This window comes from Dermacentor silvarum, chromosome 8 (genome assembly GCF_013339745.2).
Source record: "Dermacentor silvarum isolate Dsil-2018 chromosome 8, BIME_Dsil_1.4, whole genome shotgun sequence".
NCBI lineage: Eukaryota > Metazoa > Arthropoda > Arachnida > Ixodida > Ixodidae > Dermacentor > Dermacentor silvarum.
In genome coordinates, this window is record NC_051161.1 from 10,000,206 (window position 1) to 10,020,405 (window position 20,200).

The 20,200-nt window shown below is 46.4% G+C and overlaps 1 protein-coding gene across 1 annotated transcript in view; it reads left to right on the forward strand.

The window, feature by feature from the left end:
- Nucleotides 1-20,200, forward strand: part of LOC119460608 (plexin-B-like) — a 213,812-nt gene that overhangs the window by 91,358 nt on the left and 102,254 nt on the right. The window contains exons 5-8 of the mRNA XM_037721629.2: nucleotides 362-761; nucleotides 869-1,045; nucleotides 2,737-2,865; nucleotides 7,565-7,665. Of these exons, the coding sequence (XP_037577557.1) occupies nucleotides 362-761; nucleotides 869-1,045; nucleotides 2,737-2,865; nucleotides 7,565-7,665 (807 nt within the window). The remainder of the gene's footprint in view (nucleotides 1-361; nucleotides 762-868; nucleotides 1,046-2,736; nucleotides 2,866-7,564; nucleotides 7,666-20,200) is intronic.

Below are 20,200 nucleotides of genomic sequence, written 5' to 3' on the forward strand. Positions count from 1 at the left end.
AGATACCAATTGTGCATCCAGTACACACCAGCGTTCGTAAATTCACACATCGGCTGAATGATACTGTAAAGGAATATTCAGTGCTCCATTTTTTTCCGTCATTTTGGTTTGGTTTACGATCACATACTGAAATGGAGGTCATACGTGGGCTAATGGCTCCAAGTTCGAAAGGAGGGGTCCCATACAGTGAAAATGTGAGCGGAGCTCCTTTTAGACAATCTATAAATAAAATGCAGAATAATAAGCAACTAAAGGTTTAGCAAAGAATACAAGTATTTACACACAATGTACAAAACAAATCTTTCTTTTCTGCTCTTAAAACGCACACGGCTCTTGATTTAGTCATTCCGCTGCGCCGCAGGGCATCTGAAGAGCTGGGCTACGTCAGCCGACTAGCCCGCGTGTGCACATCGGACCCGGCGTACAGCACCTACACTGAAGTGACTCTCCAGTGCCTCGGTCCTGATGGCACCGACTACAATCTTCTCACCGATGCTGGAGTCATGGCGGCCGGCGAAGACGTTGCCGATGAACTAGGACTGGAGCCTGGCTCATCAGATTCACGAGTCCTCGTCGGCCTATTTGTTGTAAGCGCCGACCACACAACACGGCCCAGCCGACGGTCAGCTGTCTGCCTTTTCGCCATGACAGACGTGGAGCAAAAGTTCACCGAGAATGTCCACATGTGCTACAACGGCAGCGTCCTCACCAGAAACATGGACTATATCGCAGGAAGCATCAACCAGTGTCCCGAGCCAGGCGTGAGTGCATACAATTCTCACTGGACATTCGTGCTGACTGATTTATATTCTGAAGAGAAAACTATAACGAATAGTCAACGATACCTCTTGCCTTCTACTTCTTGCAGAAAGCGGGAAACATCATCAACTTCTGCAACGAGACCGTCAAGCTCAACGGATCAGTTCCCATCTCTGCGAGGGCGGCGATCACGTACCCTAACGACACGCTGACGTCACTGGCTACCGTTCTTGTGGGACATCATAACGTTCTCTTCGTGGGAACTGCTGAGGGAACGCTTAAGAAGGTTCGCCTACTTTCCTGTACCTCTAGCTCCACAGCTTAACATTGCTTCGAGCAAGCAGTAAATTTCTCAATAATTCGCAGCAACTAGTGTAGACCAACTACTTCGACCAGCAAACAAATTGACACAGAGCATAAACTTAACGGCTACTGCTGTAGAATGTGCATGTAGTAAAGCTCGAGTGACAATCTTTTTGTCAAGGAGATAACGTACTACCGGCGTACATTCCTTTGGCGTTTAAATCTGAAAGTTACTACAACTGCTTTTATTACTTTGCGCTTTTTAAAACTGCGCAGTCATAATCAGTGGTTTGATATTGGCTCTCTGACAAGCTTCCACCTATTGCTTTATCTCTTGACACACTGACTGCCACCAAATGCTATGGCGCTTGTGTGTGCATGCAACAAGCAATTCGAACGGATGTGTCACTTCGCGTGCTAATGCATGCACCTATAGAGAGACGTGCATATTTTGCTTAATATGTTAAAAAAATTGCACTTACTGCTATTTTGCTTTTGCTCAAAATTCACGTAAAGATTGTAATTTATGATACGGATCGTTTAATGTAACACTTGGTACCATTGCATGCCTGGTATTTAGGTAAAAATTCTAGGTAGCTTTCGTTTGCGTCCTCGGTTGCACCCACGAGGAATCAACGGGAAAGAATCTCGAATGTCCTGCTTATCCGCATTTTGCTGACAACAAAAGCGACCTAGCCGCCATGTTTTAAACACCACATACACTGACGAAGGCAGCTGCAATGTTTTTTTTGTTTTTTTGACAAATTAGAAAAGTAACAGTGCCAAGTTTTATACTGAACAATTGGGCCCCTAAATTCAATATTTCTGTTTAATTTTGGCGAGAGCAAAGCAGCGGTAAGCGCAATATTGTTTTTCTAAAATTTTAAGCGAATATACCTGTCGCTGTACAAGGAAAGAAAAATTCGCCTATTGTTCTTTGTTGACGCAAGACAAAAAGCATCCATAGGTTTCCGCTTGTGCGCGTAGTGTCATTGCCTTGTTTCACGTTTCACCCATCAGCTTGTGCGACGACTCTGCATGCACAGCGTCGCTGCTTGCTGCGTTCATTTAGCGCATTTGGTTGACGGTGGAGCGTGTTCGATGTTTTATGTTACAATGCACAGCGCACAATGCTCATGGTTTCCATTATTTAGCTCTGTGTAGTAGATTACCATAGAATAGAAAGCCAGCAATGTATCTTTCAAAATATAGCACTAAATACTGGGTGCCGTCCTCGGATATTGCTCACTTATTAAGGTAATTTAAACCCGCCGCGGTGGCTCAGTCAGCTAAGACGTTGCGCTGCTGAGCACGAGGTCGCCGGATCGAATCCCGGCCGTGGCGGCCGCATTTCGATGGAGGCGAAATGAAAAACGCCCGTGCGCTTGCGTTGTAGTGCACGGTAAATAATCCCAGGTGGTCAACTATAATTCGGAACCCTCCACTACGGCGTGTCTCATAATCAGAACCGGTTTTGGCACGTAAAACCCCAGAAAGAAAAGAAAGGTAATCTAAGCAGTACGTGTACTTTGAAATGCATTTTATTGCACCTTCAACAGGTAATGCGGTGCTGAGGTGAATAATCTTTAACTATAAACGCCATGACAGATGCCAGTATAGTTACGGTGGTCATCCACTTTGCAACGGAATGATTCGCGGAGTATTTTCTTCCAGGTTCTCATCACTGGAGCCACAGCCGCTGAAGAGTTTGAGCAAGTGTCCTTAGATCCCGGACACAAGATCATTCCCCAGATATACGTGGACGCTGCTCAGAACTTCCTGTTCGCTGTTTCTGTTTACAAGGCAAGTAAAGCACCTACAGCTGCAGTTACTATTCTATTTCCTTTCTCAATCAAGGCGTTGCACAATACGCTTACCAGTGATAGCTTTTAATAAGAGAAAACAGAAGCAGACGGTATAGTGCGGCACGATTTATAGTACGACCATCGTTCAATTGTTATCTAAAAGGGGCACAGTGACATGAGGGAACTTCTTTACGTTCGTCGATATTATTACAAATTTGCATAGTTGCTAACTTGCTGACGTATTAGTCGGGCTGGTTGCCTGGCATGACACTTCAGGTGCTGGATGATAATGTCGATCTACTTCCAAAATACACGTACAGTAATTGGAATGATACTGAGAAGCTTAGTGTGGCTTCTGCGCAAGGATGACACATTACCAATTTAATTCCACCGATCCTAAAGCCTGAAGGCACAGACAAGTTAATCTTGATGGCTCAACTATATGAAAAGTAAAAGTCAGCTGAAATGGGAAAATTGGACGAAAAAATTTGTTACGCCATGGAGGTCATAGATCTCCACTTCGCCAGCTGTATAACGAAACGTGTTAGCTGAGAATTTGTTTGCTCGCATCATAATTGTATCGCTCAAGGTGAACTTCTCAGTTATTTCGTGATATGACGCAGGGTGACCTCTCAAAAGCAACTTGAAGGTGACAGAAGGGACAGAAAGAGAGAGCAGGACAGAAACTTTCGCGCTGTGGTGCCCGTTTCACCTCCATATAACCGTATATAGAGCTAAAGGATGGCAACAAAAACAGAGAGGAGAGCAACATAGCGAGCTTCGAATATTCGCACAGGAGACACTGAACCTACTCGTAAACAAGCCTGCAGATGACGCTGTCACTACGGTGCAAAAAAAAAAAAAAAAAAGAACGGAAATAAGAAAAAGAAAAAAAAATGTCTGAAAGGTTTCATAGCAAGACACCAAATGAATACTATTTTCCAAGATAACTCTGAAACGTTTTGGAAGCGCATATTGGACAGTTAAGGGCAGAATTCGCAAGAGCAATGCTATCAGATTCCTTTGATTAGCCAGTATCCGTGGATGCGCAGCCACGGCAGCGCACGATGCGACAATTGCCGCCACTCTTGCCGATCACGACATGTGCCGCCAAGTGCCACTCATTCCTATGCGCGAACAGTTTGATGACTCATCTGTCGATCGGCTGTCATCAGCATCGACTATACAACATTACACGGTTTTACTGAGCTATATTATAACGGGCCTGCACACGACGGAGAGGCAGAGCGAGCGAAAGAAAGAGACTTTGCAAGGTGTCCGTTTCAATCTGGTGCACTGCTCGAGCGCAGCCCGACACAAAGTGCCTCGCTGACCTGTGTCCGAGAAGAGCGCCGACAAAGCGCCGCCTAATGGACGGCGCGACGACCTCTCGGCGCCCTCCCGCTCCTTCCCAATTCCCAAGCTCCGTTCGGTCAAGCCCGGAACACTGACTGCGCCGCCCTACGTGAAGCGTGTCAGGTTCAACACGGCTCTGCTCTTAGCCGCGAAACCGACTGAGCGCTGCTCCGTTTGAAACTCCACTCGGGGAATGCAAAAGTTGCCCGCCTTTTTCGCTCGCTGTTTCTTCCCACTTTGTTTTCTTCTTTCTCTTTCATGGACACATGCGAGGACGCGACCTTTGCAGCTGTTTTACCTTATTCTTTCTGTCCCTTGACGACGCACAATGCGCCGCGTCCTGTTTTCTTTACTCGATGTTTTCCCCGCTTTTATTTATTTCGTAGCGCGGACCCTGGTTTCCCTCGGTACAGCGGAGGTCTCCTTTTGTTGACAGCCAGGAGTGTTTGGCGGGCGCAGGCAGCAAAGAGCAAAATAAAAATAACCTAAGTAATTCACGAAAAGCTACGAGTGAAAGAGGCAAATAACGCGATGGAATTTGTCAGATCCTATTTTAGGAAGCGTTCATCTCGGTGCAGTGAGTGCGTGCCAATGCCATGGCTGCTGTTTGCATCGAATTCTGCTTGTTTTGTCCGGTCGCGAATTACGGAGAGGTAACGTGAAGGTGGGAAAGGAGAGGAACGAAAAGAAAAGAAAGGGTACACTAGCTGCACTTACGCACGGGGAGGCACATCAAGGAGAGTCACCGAGGCCAATTATCGTCGGATACTGCAGAAACGCTAGCGATGCATAAGACCACAGCTCAACGTTTTATTGCGATAGCAATTATATGGACAGTCCAGCGCATTTCTGCCGTCGCCGTGAGGTTCCGTATAAAGTCCGCTGGCGATAAAATTGTCGCCGCGTGCCGTATGCTGTATGTGCGAGGGAAAGCGTGCGAGGGTGAGCCGGCGATCGCGTCTCAATCTCGCGCACGCAAGGGAGGAAATCGGGAATGAAGCACGCCGTCTTCCAGTCGCGCGCAACGCTTCGGGAAGAGGGTGGGGGGTCTACGCTGCGCGCGCCCGCCCGGGCGGCTGTATCTTGAAAGCAATCTGCGGCGAGAGCAGACTCCGCATTGCGCTGTGTTTTGGTGGCTTAGCGTTGATGGGAGCGGCTGCCCAAAGTTCAATTCGCTCACTGCTGCTGCCGCGCTTGCTACAACGTTTTGACAGCGAGTTTCTGCGGTCATCGAGTGAGATACGTTCTTGTTTTCTTCTGCGCGCGTGACACTATGCTTGTGAATTTAGTTGGTATGCTCATGTTTACAAGTTTATACAGTCAATAAAACTACTATCCTTGCTTCGTATAGCTGCCCACTAATTTGCTCTCGCAATCGATGCTTCGCCTTTCGGCCGAAACTGCGACTTCTTTCTCGTGGGGGTGTGGGGCCGAAACCTCAACACTTAAAGACACCTAGCACGAAATTTGAGCGGTGGAAGGTGCAGCTGACCGGCGATACCTTGTTGGGCCTAAAAGCGCTCGTCCATCAAGTTCGTCAAGCAGCCATAGCCAGTAGAGTCCTGGAATGACCACACCACCCACTCGACCTCGAGAGGAACGTCTTCGATGGTTCAAATACATGTTTTCTCTCTCTCTTATCTGGGAATGATGTAGAATCCGTCCGGTTGAATAAATTCTAGAGAAAGTCGCATCAATCATTGGAACAAGAATTAAAATGCAAGAAGCGTTTGATCGTCTCATCTTTGCGCGATTCGCACGTGCCTGTGTCCGACAATTACAAGGAATGCAAGAGCCACACTTAGGCGCACGTGAAAAAGCCACACTTAGCCAGAGGCGAAAGAGTAAGGTGCATCCTAGCGGAAATGCTGCGGCAGCCGCTGCAGCTTGAGCTAAAGTATAAGTGCGCGCCCAGAATACTTCGATATTAGCGTGCTATTTAAGAGCCTTCTGAGCAGCTAAGTAGTCTGGCTATCATCCTTTTAATTAACCAGAAAGTTCATTCCGCGTCATTAATCGTTTCTTCATTTCTTTCTTTCTTTCTTTTTTCTTTCTTTCTTTCTTTCTTTCTTTCATTCCCTGTGCTGGGAACACATAAAAACAAAGTCTTCAGATGATGATCTCCGACGCGGGTTTCTGTTCTGTTGATGAGCGGCACCTATACAACTGCTGCTGTTACTAAAACAGTGTTGTCTGAAAACCCGCCTCTTTTCTTAACCCTCTGTTGCACAGCGTGCCAAATTTGGCACATAGTGGTTATTCTTTTTTTTAGGCTATTGCAAGAAAGCCGGCGAAGAATATTATGCACCCAAAACAAGGCCCATAGCCTTCCTGATCTTCAATTAAACTTGTACTGCCATCTTTTAAAAGCTTTCCAAAGTAGACACATTTGTTGTCTTGAAAAAATGCTTAAAAATATTTTGGCTCGTGGGCTGGGTTTGAACATTCTTTTTTTGTATTTTAAATGTATGCAGCAACAATTAAAAATTATATTTTTCTATTTTTAGGAATAAACAGCAACCAGGAATAAAACGATTTTTTTTCATGTAACAAACTGTGGTCTTGAACCGCAAGACGCTATGTGCCATATTTGGCACACTGTGCAAGTTTCCGGATAGTTGCAGCTTTAGTGAGAGCATGGACTGGCGCACATTTTACGGGTTGAGAAAGCCTCGATAGTGGATGACTGGCGCTGATATTCCCTCTGGAAGTGAATGATTTTCGAATGGATGAGTAAATAAAACAATTCCGTATAACATTCGCAAATCATAGTAAAACAGTGTCGACTTTGGCGCGCTTTTGTATTTGGCGCCAAAACGGGATCCGGTGCATGTTTTGTTGGCTGGAGCCGCGCTGTGTAGGATGTTCGAGCCGACGAAGTGGGACACTGGCCCGAATTTGACGACAACAGAAAGCACTGCAAGCGTCCACTTTGCTCAAAAAATGTTTTTGTGCGCTGCAGTAAATGCAGTCAACTTGTGCTTGAATTCAGGAAGCAACTGTTTTGTTCTGTTTCACGAGGCAAGATAGCGCGTCCTTCAGTGGCCATTTTCACTTCACCTAATGCGGAAAAGGTTTCTGTGTATTTGCACAATGTGCCATATTTGGCACGTACCGATATCTTTATCACCATGTGTCCAATAAACATAATTTTCTTTTCAGAATGCTTTCTTTTGATGAAAAATACAATTACACAGCAAACAATTTTTTCCCACATGGTATAATAATTCGTGCAGTAGAGGGTTAAATAATATTAATTTGACGGCGAATGTGGCAATGCTTTCGTTGTTCTATCTTTGTGTTTAAAGCTTTAAGGTGACATCAGGTAATTCTTCTTACAGGTCAGCAAGGTTCGCATCGAGAAGTGTCAGCAGTACGAGACTTGTGAATCGTGCCTGGCTTCCCGCAATCCGTTCTGTGGATGGTGTTCTTTGGAACGGAGGTGAGTTAAGAACTTCCGTAGACTTGTAGCCTTGCTGTACGGGGACAACAAAATGTAATCTTGCTACGAAGTACCGAAGCCGTCACACGTAGGCGTACGCAAAATACTACGACGATCGCCAGAGCTGCATCGTGTTCTACCACATATGAAGCCTTCATGTCTAACATCGACACTGGCTACGTCCTTCTACCCGATGCTGCTTCTCATTCGGTTTTCGAGCCAAACGACATTTTGTACCAGTAGCCCATGCCTATTCTCACTTTTATTTCCCTACATACGTGTCTACGCTACGTTGAGCCCGACGATAGAGATACACATCGTAACAATATCGTTCAGCCGCCACCGACATCGTAATCTGCGACCAAACTAAACTAAGATACATTGGGTGCACCAAGCCCTTTGCACGGCGAATAGCGTCTGGCCTTTGGGGTGGCAATCTGGTCCCAGTTTGATCTCGGATAACTTCTCGCGATATTCACGCGAGTTCACTAATCAGCCGAAACTTGTATGATTAGTGAAATAAGTGCTATTGAATCCAAAAACTTGGTAACCTGCACTGATCAACTGTTATTGAAAGGCAGAAATTTTCAAGCTTAATAGCCATCGTGTCTAGTAGCTGTGAACTCGAAATAAGTGCTGAAACACAATCTTTTACAACTGTCTGATGACACAGGCCATGATCTGCCAGTGCTGTGTAAGATATAGACATGATTTCCCAGCTGACGCTATCCAAGCTGTTAAAAATATAATTGGTAAAATATAACATTATGAGACCTACGTGTTTGGGCAGCAGACCGCTTCCGCCACCACAATATCTTTTGTTGTACTAATCAATGGGTAGTGATAGAACTTGTAGAAACGATGGAACCCAGCCTTTAAGACGCAAACACCAGGAGAGAATACACGGCCGCACGCTGGGACTAGCAACAAGTTTCATCAAAACAACCACACAGAAGTTCACAGGGAAGCCAGAGCACGCATGCGTCGTACATACCACGTGACTATAAAAAAAAACACAAAATTACACCTAGTAACCAAGTTTTTCTAAATATGCTATTTCTTTCTTTGACAGCGATAGCGAAGGTACATTGATTGTGACCATGTTTTCGGATATGATACCTCTTCTAGCAGTTCTCGTTCGTAACGTGTGGTTCTCCTACCAATAATTTGTGTGTCTTCTAAAACAGGTGAACAGCCGCACACTCGGCAAGGAGCAGGCAGGTTTGCTCCTCCTCCTGACGTGACAGACGTTTCGTGTTCTTTTAAGCGGATATTATTACAACGCCCTGTCTGGCCTATATACACGCGACCACACTTCAACGGTATGCGATAAACAACATTTTTGATGCAAGTTGTGAAATTATGGCTGGTACTGCAGGCACTCCAAGGTTTACGATTTTCAATCCTAGCACATAGATTTGACATCTTGCATGGCGCCGAAAACACAACCCGAACGCCGTGCCTTGTGCCTTGCCCGCCGTGCCTTGAACGCCGTGCCTTGTGAACGCCGTGCCTTGTGGCACGGCGTTCAAGGCACGGCGGGCAAGGCACAAGGCACGGCGTTCGGGTTGTGTTTTCGGCGCCATGCAAGATGTCAAATCTATGTGCTAGGATTGAAAATCGTAAACCTTGGAGTGCCTGCAGTACCAGCCATAATTTCACAACTTGCATCAAAAAGAAAATTGGAGGACGCTTAAGCTTCGCCTTTAAGAGTAGAACGCGATAGCGTTATCGGGACCCGTTCGCATCGCATCGTTCGCATACGGCAAGCAGGCTTCATTCACTGCAACACTGAACGTGGGAAAGCCAGCTTAAAAGACCAAGCTTACACCGATTCCTTTAAAGTCGGCTTCACTTTTTAACTGCAATGCATTGCTAGAAAGACGGTTTTCCAAGGGCAATATAAGTGGTCTTGTATGAAAATGTGGAAGCCCTAGCACCTTTTCTTATTATTTTATTAATTGTTTGATATTGCCCCGACGCGCGCAGGTCTGGTAGAAATGCTGGAAAAGGGGTTTGTGTTTGAGTTTCCTCGTAGCAGAATTAGGTTTTCTCGTACATTCAAATTACAATCCGACGCCGATTGATAAACAATCCTGACGGCGAATCCGACGCCGAATAATAAAGTCCTACTTTACCATTTTTCTGGCGGATTTCACTGTGAGAAATTCAATTTTTGTTCACCAAAACCTTGCACCATGAGAAGGGCCTGCGCGGTCGATGTGGTTGGATGATTTTCTCCGCCACCCGCGATCACACGCCGGTTGCCGACTCCGGATTTTCTGCGACACGGGGCCCTAAATGCTATCACGTTAAAATGTTGTTTATCGCATACCGTTGCAGTGTGGTCGCGTGTACGCGTATATAGGCCAGACGGGGCGTTGTATTAATGTCCGCTTAAAAGAACACGAAACTTTTGTCACGTCAGGAGGAGGAGCAAATCTGCCTGCTCATTGCCGAATGTGCGGCTGTTCCCCTGTTTTAGAAGATGCACAAATTATTGGCAGGGGAACCACACGATACGAACGAGATCTGATAGAAGCGTACCATATCCGAAAACATGGTCACAATCAATGTGTTAGTGTACCCTCGTTATCGCTGTCAAAGAAAGAGGTAGCTTATTAGAAATATGTGGGTACTAGGTGTAATTGTGTGTTTTTTCTTTGATAGTCGATAGTCACATGGTTTGTACGACGAATGCGCGCTCTGGCTTCCCTGCGAACTTCTGTGTGGTTTTCGTTAAACTTGTTGCTAGCCCCAGCGTGTGTCCGTCTACTTCTCTCCTGGTGTTTGCGTCTTAAAGGCTGGGTTCCATCGTTTCTACAAGTATGTACCAACAGGCCCAGCAACAGACTCTTCTAGTGATAGAACGTTATTTATCTATCTTTTTGAATTTTCGAATTAAGGGTCTTCCGATGAGAAAGATGTTATTGAATCCTAAAACTTGCCATCTTTTAGTGCGTTACGTCTTGCTAGTCGGGCCATGCGCACATTTAGTTCCTTCAGGTCATTTTTGAGCGCACTATAGTGGCGCGGCCGGCGCGCGGTCAGGTTTCGGTCGGGTTTCGCGCTGAGAAGTACTAAACTGGATGTTTTAGGGTGCAACAACAGCTTTCCCGTCGTAATTTAAGTCCTTGACAAAAAATTTGGATGTTTATTCTATATCTGCCGTAATTAACCAGGTAATAATTACAGCAAAAATTATCCTGGTGGCAGAATAGGACTGATTACCTAACACTATAGGTGTTATAATTGTATATACTAGTTTTTTTAAGACCTTGGCTCACGTTAACTGGGACCCCCTGTATAGAATGCGATGCTCTTAGCTACACAACGCAAGCAGTAGTAGTGTTTTTGTTGGCGAAACGTTGTTCGAAATCTTTGAGTGTGAATTATCAGAGCCTATAAAAATCATGAATTTTTCTGAACAAGAACAATTTTCGAAGGCAAATCGCCGAGTGCAGTCGCCGGGAATGCGAGCAACACTAAGTGCGTCACTTTTAATTTCTTCTAAACGGCGTCTCTCTGAAATATATCATCGCACTTCTGGAATCGCACTTCTGCAAAGCAAATTTACATCAGCTAGCGAAGGCGTATACATAAGCCGTTCCCTCCTAGGAACCAACCACTCGAATAGTCGCTTAGCGGTTACTGAATATATACGTTTATGTGATAAGTATAATTCACTGGCACAGTGCAGGCATACCTCTCCTTTATCGCTGAAGTACGAATTAAGTTCACTTATTGATTGAATACATTAATTCATGCAAGCGCCTGCATCATCTTGGGAGTCTTAAATGTTGCAGTGCACCATGTGTTATAGTTCAGCGCTGACATTCAACAAATCAACCCGAATGTCCAACGTTTCTACCTATTGACATCCATAATGCAGTTATACTTGCATAAATTTGGCCGAATTGGTTTTATATGAAAACTCAATTAGCGATAATAAATGCTCCTTCGCTACCGCCTCCCATCGCAGACAGTGATTTTCCCGAGGCACCCCGCTCCTGACCTTAACCTCGGTGGGTTGTTCTCACCTCTCGCAGCCCAATGCTGAACCTCTCCTCGAAAGCTGAAGCGTTATGTGGGCACCATAACGATAATAATAAAAAAAAAAAACGTTCCGCTTGTGGATACGCGTATACCGCAAGGCGCGGGGTATCGCACCACAGATTGCACTCCTTCTTGCTTTATATCGCGCGCATTTTGTTTTGCTTTTTTTTTTCTCTCGCCGCAAACAATAGCGTAAATTTTCATTTCACCTCTGGCTTGGCGACATGCAGGGTTGAAAAGTGGTTGTGAGCGAGGAGGGCCACGCCAGCAAGGAGGTGGTTGGGGTGAGAATGGTCTCATGTTTTTACAGCCATCATTTTACGCTCGGTTTACGACCCTATAAAAAGCGGAGGCGGCCGGCACTGCAGATTTGGTTATAAGCACGTCCTCCCGCAAGGTGGCGCTGCCATCTTTTGTCTTGCTTCTACCTCCGCGGCAACACTTTGCAACCGCGCGCTCAGCTCCGTCGTGGGCATCACTGCATGCGGGGCGCGAAAATGTGGGCTTTGTATGCGCAACGGATGCTGCAACCGCGCAAAAAACGCGCCGCATTTGGTGAGCGGGAATGAGCTGTGGTTGTCGTGCAAGCGCCTCGCGCATGAGTGGCCACGACGTAACAATGCGTGAACGAAGATAGAGAGAGAGAGGGAGACTTGCAAGAAGCGAAAGAACGAAACGAAAGACAGGGATGAAGAAATTAAATGAAGCGACTAAATAGCAAAACGCAGGCTACGGCGAAGACGGCAGCGCCCCCGAATGGAGGAAATAGTGCGCTCTTATGACCTGAGCCTGCTATTACTCGGCCCTTTCCAGCTGCGGTGGTCATAACATCACGGCGGCCGCGATAACAGGCATGCTTGTTTACGCCCAGTCAAAGGCCAGCAGTGAAAATACAGATTGGACGGGGGGCGATGGCGTGCTGTGGAAGCGAGAGTTTCGGTTCGGGGGAGGAAGCGAGAAAGGGGAGTGATGTGGTTCTGTATGCCCCGTGACAGTGCAGACAAGCTGGCTCGATGTACCCGAAAAGTGAAGAGGCAAACACAAAAAACAATGGTGCATAAAAAGAAAAGAGCGGTAGAGAAAGAGAGCGCATCGAAACCACGAAACAGCATAACCGAGACTAGACAGCGGGGATTAAACATCAAGAAAGTAGAGAAATTGAGAACCGCGGGGCTAGACAGGGAGGATGGTCAAATTAAGGGAATAAACAAGGTCCTGCCTTCAAGCTCTTGAACGAGGGGCCACCATGGCACTCGGCGAAGCAAAATCGAACACGGCAGCTCTGGCGAGTGGATTGAGAACGTTAAAACACCGGCTCACCTCCCCCGCCCGCAATGTTGCCTTCGGGGCTTCTCGTTTGCGGGCTGCTTGCTCGTCCATGAGGACCGGAACCGCCGGGTGCCGCAGCGGCGCAGTAATCTCGACGGAGCTATTTCGAGTAAGAAGATACTTGTTTTCCTCGCGTCTTATAGCGAAAGAGAACGAAAAACGTGATTAGATATCGACTAGCTTCCGCACGCCGTTGCTCGGCGGTTCCCTCGCTTTACGTATAGATGGGGAAGTCATCGGAGCCGCAGCGAGAGATGCTTCCGAGAGTGTCTTGCACGCAGCTGGGAGCATCTGGACTCTTCTTTCTTTTGCGGTTTCACGCAAGTCGGGCGCTTGCCAATTTGCAGCCGCCGCGTCGTTACAGGAGGCTGCGCTCCTGGGAATCGGTTTGGAACCCTGTTGCGCGGATTCTTGCTTTTGTTGTCGGTGTTGGTACTCTAAACGAGTGTGCGGGCAACCACTTTGTCCCGTGGGTCTCGGAACTCCAGGAGCCGAGCCTAAAGCGGTTAATCTTTTCGTTCTTTCTTTCCTTAGCTTGGGCACACGCGCAGAGCTCAAGTTTTGCCAAAAGTCAGTCAGATACGTGCAGGGAAAGCGAGAGTACGTTTTGATGCCTGCTATTCGTTGACATAAATACATATGTGCAGATGAATAAAGTCACGCAGCATGGTTCTTGTTACAAGTGTACTGAGTGTTCTCTGTTATTCGAATGTTCAACCATTGCTGTACTGAAAACTTGACCACATATATAAGTCTCAATGTAGGAAAGACGCGTCCTGCAGATTGCTGAACTTTACCTTCGAAGACGAGTAAAGCATCCGCCATACGGAAGTTCATGTAATGCCATACACTTTGCAGGAGAAACAAGAAATGCCGCCTGAGCCCGCGTTTGTGTGATGTGTAGCGCTCAGTCGACCAAAGGCGGTCGATGCAAAACCAAGCAAAGTACTACATTCCAAAGTGCTTTTTATGTCGTCTCTCTCTCTCTCGATCTAAGTAGATTAGGGACCATCACATTTCGATTGAAAGAACAGAGAAGCGCAGACGTGGAAGCTTCTAGACAGATCGCGGGAACGGGCCCGTATCATGTTCCTGAAATTCAGATTAGGAGTAATGTTCTTCCCGAAATAGCACGTCATCCGGGCGCGTCGCAATTCCTCCTGCAAGCCAGTGCGATACACGCACCACGAACCGCCGAAAGATTTCCCGAGAAGTTCCCATGATTGCATTTGAAGAGCGCCTCCGAGAGATTGTTGTGCGGCGCTGGTCGCAATAACGTACGCATTTTAGGCACAGCGCATAGCCGCAGAAAGCTAAGTAATGGCCTTTCTGTCTTTTCTTCCGTTTCTACTAGGCCGAATCTTTGCCTCGCAATGTCTTTATTTTTTATTTATTTTTATTATTTTCATTATTTTTAGGTGGTTCCTCTATAGCACGGACTGTTATCCGACTCGTGATTGGTCGAGATGTCGCGTCTTGAACATTTGATTGGCCGCCGAGCATGCCCTTGTTTCAAGACACTGAGCCTTTCTCTTTTTTTTTCTTCTCGGTAGAAGGCACAAAATCACATAAATACTAAATCAGGAAATTTGTGCAGCGTTGTCAGTATACTGCGGCTGGAAATAAAAAGGCTTTGAAACGCAACTCGGTAACCACTCTCCTTATTATTTTCCGCATCTAACTCTTCTATTTCTCCACTTGAAAAAAAGTGTTTTCACTAGGACACCTAATGATGTGCTCAAATGTGTTCTCAGTGATTATACCTAATATTATGTTGTTTTAGGTACGTGGTGCAGCCGCAATGGCAGGTCATCTTCGTCTTCCAATTAACATAAAGTATGCTGAGTATGTCCTAGCCATCAATAATGCAGATGACTTGCAACAAATGATTGAATACTTTGGCCGACAAAGTTTAAGAGTAGGTATGAAGATTAATATGCAGAAGACTAAGGTAATGCTCTATAGCATGACAAGAAAACGAGAAGTCATGATTGGCAATCAGCCTCTGGAATCTGTGCAGCTGTACGTTTATCTAGGCCAATTAGTCACAGGCGACCTTGATCGTGTGAAGTAAATTTAGAAAAGAATATAAATGCGGTGGAGCGCATAATGGAGGTATTATCAAGCTATGACGGGCTATCACACTTGACTGCTATTCCTGAAAACAAAAGTGTACGAGCGACGGAACGAGAAACTTGTAGTTGTAACGTTAAGATACAAGAAAACATTATTCCAAGAGAGAGAAGCCATAAGGGAAAGGCAGGGAGGTTAAACCGGAAGGTTACCCTGGAGAAAGGTGAAAGGGGATTGAAAGATGAGAAGGAAAAGAGAAGTTCACACTTTGCACTGATGCACACACAATCAAGCGTTGATCGCTGCGTCAATCACAAGCGTTCTTCGAGAACAAACGGGAGTAGCCGATATTCTAGTTGACAATAAATAGGAAGAAATGGAGCGGGGCAGGATAAATAACTAGTGATACAGACCTTTTCATCGGGCGAGAAGGAAAGTACGCGCGGTGAGCCTTTATAGAAAAGAAAAAAGTTGTCGCAGTTTCACCTGAAAGGCGAAGCATCAATTGTGATAGCAAATTTGTAGAGAGCTATACGGAGTAATGATATTTGCTTTATCAGCTGTATAAGCTTGGACATGCAGCAGCACCGGCAACACGCAGAACTGTTGTCGACGCCGTCGGCGTTTTGCCCGCGTTCGCTCAAAATGCGTGCGGCGTTGGTGACTGTTGCTGGAGCCTCTGATATAAATAGGCACTTGGTGCCGCAGCTAAACGTGGCCTCCCTTCCCTCACCCTCCCCCCCCCTCCCCCACGGCCTCTCGCGCGTCGGAAGAAGGCGCGTTTGCTCTACATATATGGTGATTGTAAAGGAGGAAAGAGACGCCTACTTCTGCAGCCCTTAAGCGAGCACGGCGCAGAACGCGCGTTTGTTCGCCGTGCGTTCACTCCCTGTGAAAGCGCGCGCCCCTCGCGCCCTTTCACTCGCACATACAGCGTTCGGCGCGCGGCGACGATTTCATCTCCATTGACGTCATACGGAACCTCACGGCGACGGCGAAGACGACGGCGACGCCGACGGCAGAAATCTGCTTTTGAGTGTCCATATAATTACTATCGCAATAAAATTCGCGGACAACTTTCTGTGGCAATGAAAGTAAAGCTACGGGCGCGTGGCTGCTGCACATTTGTTACGCGCCAAATAGTCCGGAAGCGTTTGGCAGTACTTTTGGTTGCTCGGAACAGACGCTGAATCGACACAGCTTCCACGTGCGACGGTTTCGCGTTTGCCCAGACGCGGAAGGTAAAAGACGCAACATAAGTAAACTTTTGCACTCAGTGGTGTGCTCTGAGTCTGTCTTGTTTAAGTGTTGCTAATAATGTGTTTATGTTTTCTCTTTCCTAGCCTAAACGAACGTGGATTAATACGCGGGACACTTTTCAGAAGCGCTCTCACTTGTGCGAGTGTTTCCTCCGTGGCTTTCCCTTCATTGCCACAGAAAGTTGGCCGCGAGTGTAGTCCTCCGTATAGCTTGTGCAAGCTCGCGCGGCGCTGGTTGAATGCCTTGCCGTCGCGTGCTGCGGAACATTTTGCAGATGTTTTAGCTCGTTCTCAGTGATATTTAGGTGATGCCAGTTCACTGAGGTCGTCGAAGAACCACTTTGTAGCCTTTCGGTGCAGCGGTAACTACAGTACGCGGAAACTTCTCTTGGCTGCTAGAACGTGCGACGCGCATCATCATCCGCGGTGTGTGCGCGTGTTGTGAACTATTTTGGGCTGTATCGGCTTTCACTCGACGAAGAGTAGAGGTGTTTCTGAACTGCCCCAACGAATTAAAAATGTCACTAACTGATCGCTTGGCGTAAGAACTAAAACATAAGAGTGCTCGTCTCCGGTTAACCCAATGCAACCCCAAAACATCTAAGCGCCAATTGTTATAAGATATTTGCGTCAGCCACCGGCATCGTTCTCATGCATTTGATATCTAGTGGACCTAAAGTCACTATGCTATGTCTAGGTTAGCCTCCGCTTTGACGCCGATGGCGTTACTCAACATAGCGATCACTCTGGTTGGTAAAGCAGCGTGGTTGCGTAAATATGGGTATTGTGCTTTGGCACTGCCTTTCGGCCCTGTAAAGCATTGATATTCGAAGGAGACGGCATAAAAAGGTCGCAGTTTCGCCCGAAAAGCGAAGCATCGATTGCGATATCAAATTAATAGACAGCTTTACGACGTACGGATAGTAGTTTTATCAGCGGGATAAACTTATAAGCATTCGCTTACTAACTAAATTAACAAGCATGGTGTCACGCGCGCACAAGCAAACATGAACAAATCTCACTCGATGACCGCGGAGCCTCGCTGTCAAAACGCTGGCGTGAGTAAGCGCAGCAGCAGCAGCGAGCGAAGGGACCTTTGTGCTGCCTCTCGCTTCAACACGAATTAAGCGGCGAGAACAAAGAGCATGCGAAGATATTAGCACTCGGCGCACTTTTTCCCCATCGCAGATCGCTTTCAATACGCGGCCGCGGTTGGCCGCGCCATGCGCAGCCGCCGCCGGAGTAGAACGCCGACGCAGTCTACGACGACGTAAATGCGCCTGCAGTGCCCATATAATTGCTATCGCAATAAAACATTTCGACGGCTATTTGTGAAGATAAAATTCCAATAAAACGGGTGAATGCGTCGTAGATGACAGGAGAATAAGCCGGTTGCTGGACCACTCGACAAATGGGATTCACATGGTATCCTGTTCATTGTCGTCATTGTCGTCGTCGTCCTCCTCCTCATCACCATCATCATCATATTTTTAGGTCCACTGCATTTTTAGGTCCAATTACCCCTGTATCCTGTTTCCTGCATCCTGTTATTAGTAACCAAAATTATTTTATTTGTGAGAGAAATGTGGGCGAAATGTAGTCGCGCAATGTAACTTCAGATAACACCTGTCCGGACCTCTTGTCAAAGTAAATAGCACAACTTATTCCGTAACAGAATATTACCCATGCTGTTAGGATCGTCTTATGTTTCGTAGCTACTCATCGCTGCTAAACCCCAGCTTAGAATTACAGTGAGAATGCTGCAGTAAGGTCACATTCGAGCAACGAATTTTCAGAAATACATAACTGATCTCCGATGCTGATTGTATATAGGTGCAAACAAGCACGCACACATCGCGCTGGGTGCTCCGTCCGCCTCAACGCCAGCAGAAACTCCGGCTATGCCGACTTAAATCGCTCCACTAGGTCTCACAGTACCGTTTCCCACTTAGAAATTAAGGCGCCAAGTCATACTTGAGAAACCGCGCGATCGCGAAAACAACCACCAAAAACTGTCGCCGAGCGTCTACTCTATAGCATGCAACACGGAGCGCTCGTTCAAGCCAGCATGCCGAATCCCCATAGATGGCGCCACTGCCTACGCATTATAGTGGCGCCTATTAAAAAAAATATGGCATCAAATCCCGGCTGCGCCGGGCGCATTTCCATGGCGGCGAAATGCAATAACGCCTGTGTACCATGCATTTGGTGCAGGTTAAAGAAGACGTTAAAGATGAGGTGGTCAAAATTATTCACAAGTCCTCGCTACTGCGTAAGTCATAATCACATATTTTGGTTCTGACGCCTAACATTCCAGAATATTTTTAGATAATAATAATAATAATCCCCTTACAACTTTAACATTTAACATTATGGAAAAAAATTGCTGATCTGGTGCCTAACGTAGATGCCTGATAGTGAAAGGTTATTACGCCAGCCTTTATTTCAAATTTAAGCTGCAATGACTAGTTAAGTACAAATTAGAAGTGTTTCACTCTTTACAACACCAGTGATCTACGCCTGTTGCTGTTTGCAAAGACTCGGAGCTTTATTTATAGAAGGTCTGCTGATGCACGTTCTTTTCTACTCCACTTTCTTTTCATAATTGGAGAAAATAAAAGACAAAGAAGTTTGCCAATGGTTGCTTTCATACTCAGTGACGTCAGCCAGCGTTTCTTGGTGCGATTTAAGGTCCCAGGGTAGACGTGCGAGAAAGAGCTAAATGAAGGTTCGGCAGGTCTCCATAACCAGCCTCTGTTTCCTCAAAGCTACTCTCTGGTATGAGGAGCTCATTAATGGCCGCCAGCTTGTTGGTAGCACATGAAAATGTCGACCACGGTGCGTTACCGCTTGCAAACAGCTTCGTTATATAGGCCCATGATTTGGTGGCGCCACCCTGTGAATTTTTTCGTGGTCAGAGGAAGTCTCCAGAAATATGTATAGGGTACAAAATGCAGGGTGTCTTTTTTTTTTCTTTTTTAGACACTACAGATCTTTTTAATCAAAAAAAAAAAGTAGTGAGAGCCGCGAACATGGCGTTCTTGCAGACGAGTTGCTAGACGAGGCGGGCATACTTTGCCACTAATAATGTGAGTTTCAGTAGATTAATTAACAAAACTTTATTAATTAACTATCTTTAATAGTGCCTTTGGGGCAGGTTGTCCAAATGGCTAATTTGGAGGCAGTGACATTTTCATGCACATCTATCTTTCAAAAATCTTGAAAATCGCATTTAATTCGAGATATGCACCACCAAATTCCAAAGCTCAATGCCCGTAAAGAAGTCTGGGGCGAAGTTTGAATGATAGCAGGTCGCAGCAAATCCTGACGTGTTGCACAGCCGCACACGCTTGCAAGCAAAGCGTGCCGTATAGGTTCATTCACACTAGGCCAACACGACACCGATTTTAGTCTGCTGACTGTTGGCGACAGCGTTTTGCCTCCTTTAAGCCATTGGCCACAGCATTTTCCGTCCTGTAAACTGCTATCGAATCGCCAACAGTCGGCAGACCAAAATCGTTGTCGTGTCGGCTTAGTGTGAACGAGCCTTACCAGTAGCTGCCGCGACTGTAGCCGAGACGTTCAGTTCCCAACTTCCTCGCGCTAGTCGCCACGGGGCGTTTCGGGCTGGTATGATAAGGGGGCCGGCTTTTTATGCACTCCCGCGGCGCTCGGTTTCGATATTATCCGGATTTACCGTTGAAATACGGTGATAAATATCTCAAAACAGGTGCGACTTTCAAGATGTTTCAAACAGGTGCGACTTCCAAATGAGGGTGCAATAAAAAGTGGATGCCTTCATTTTCGCCATTTTAGCT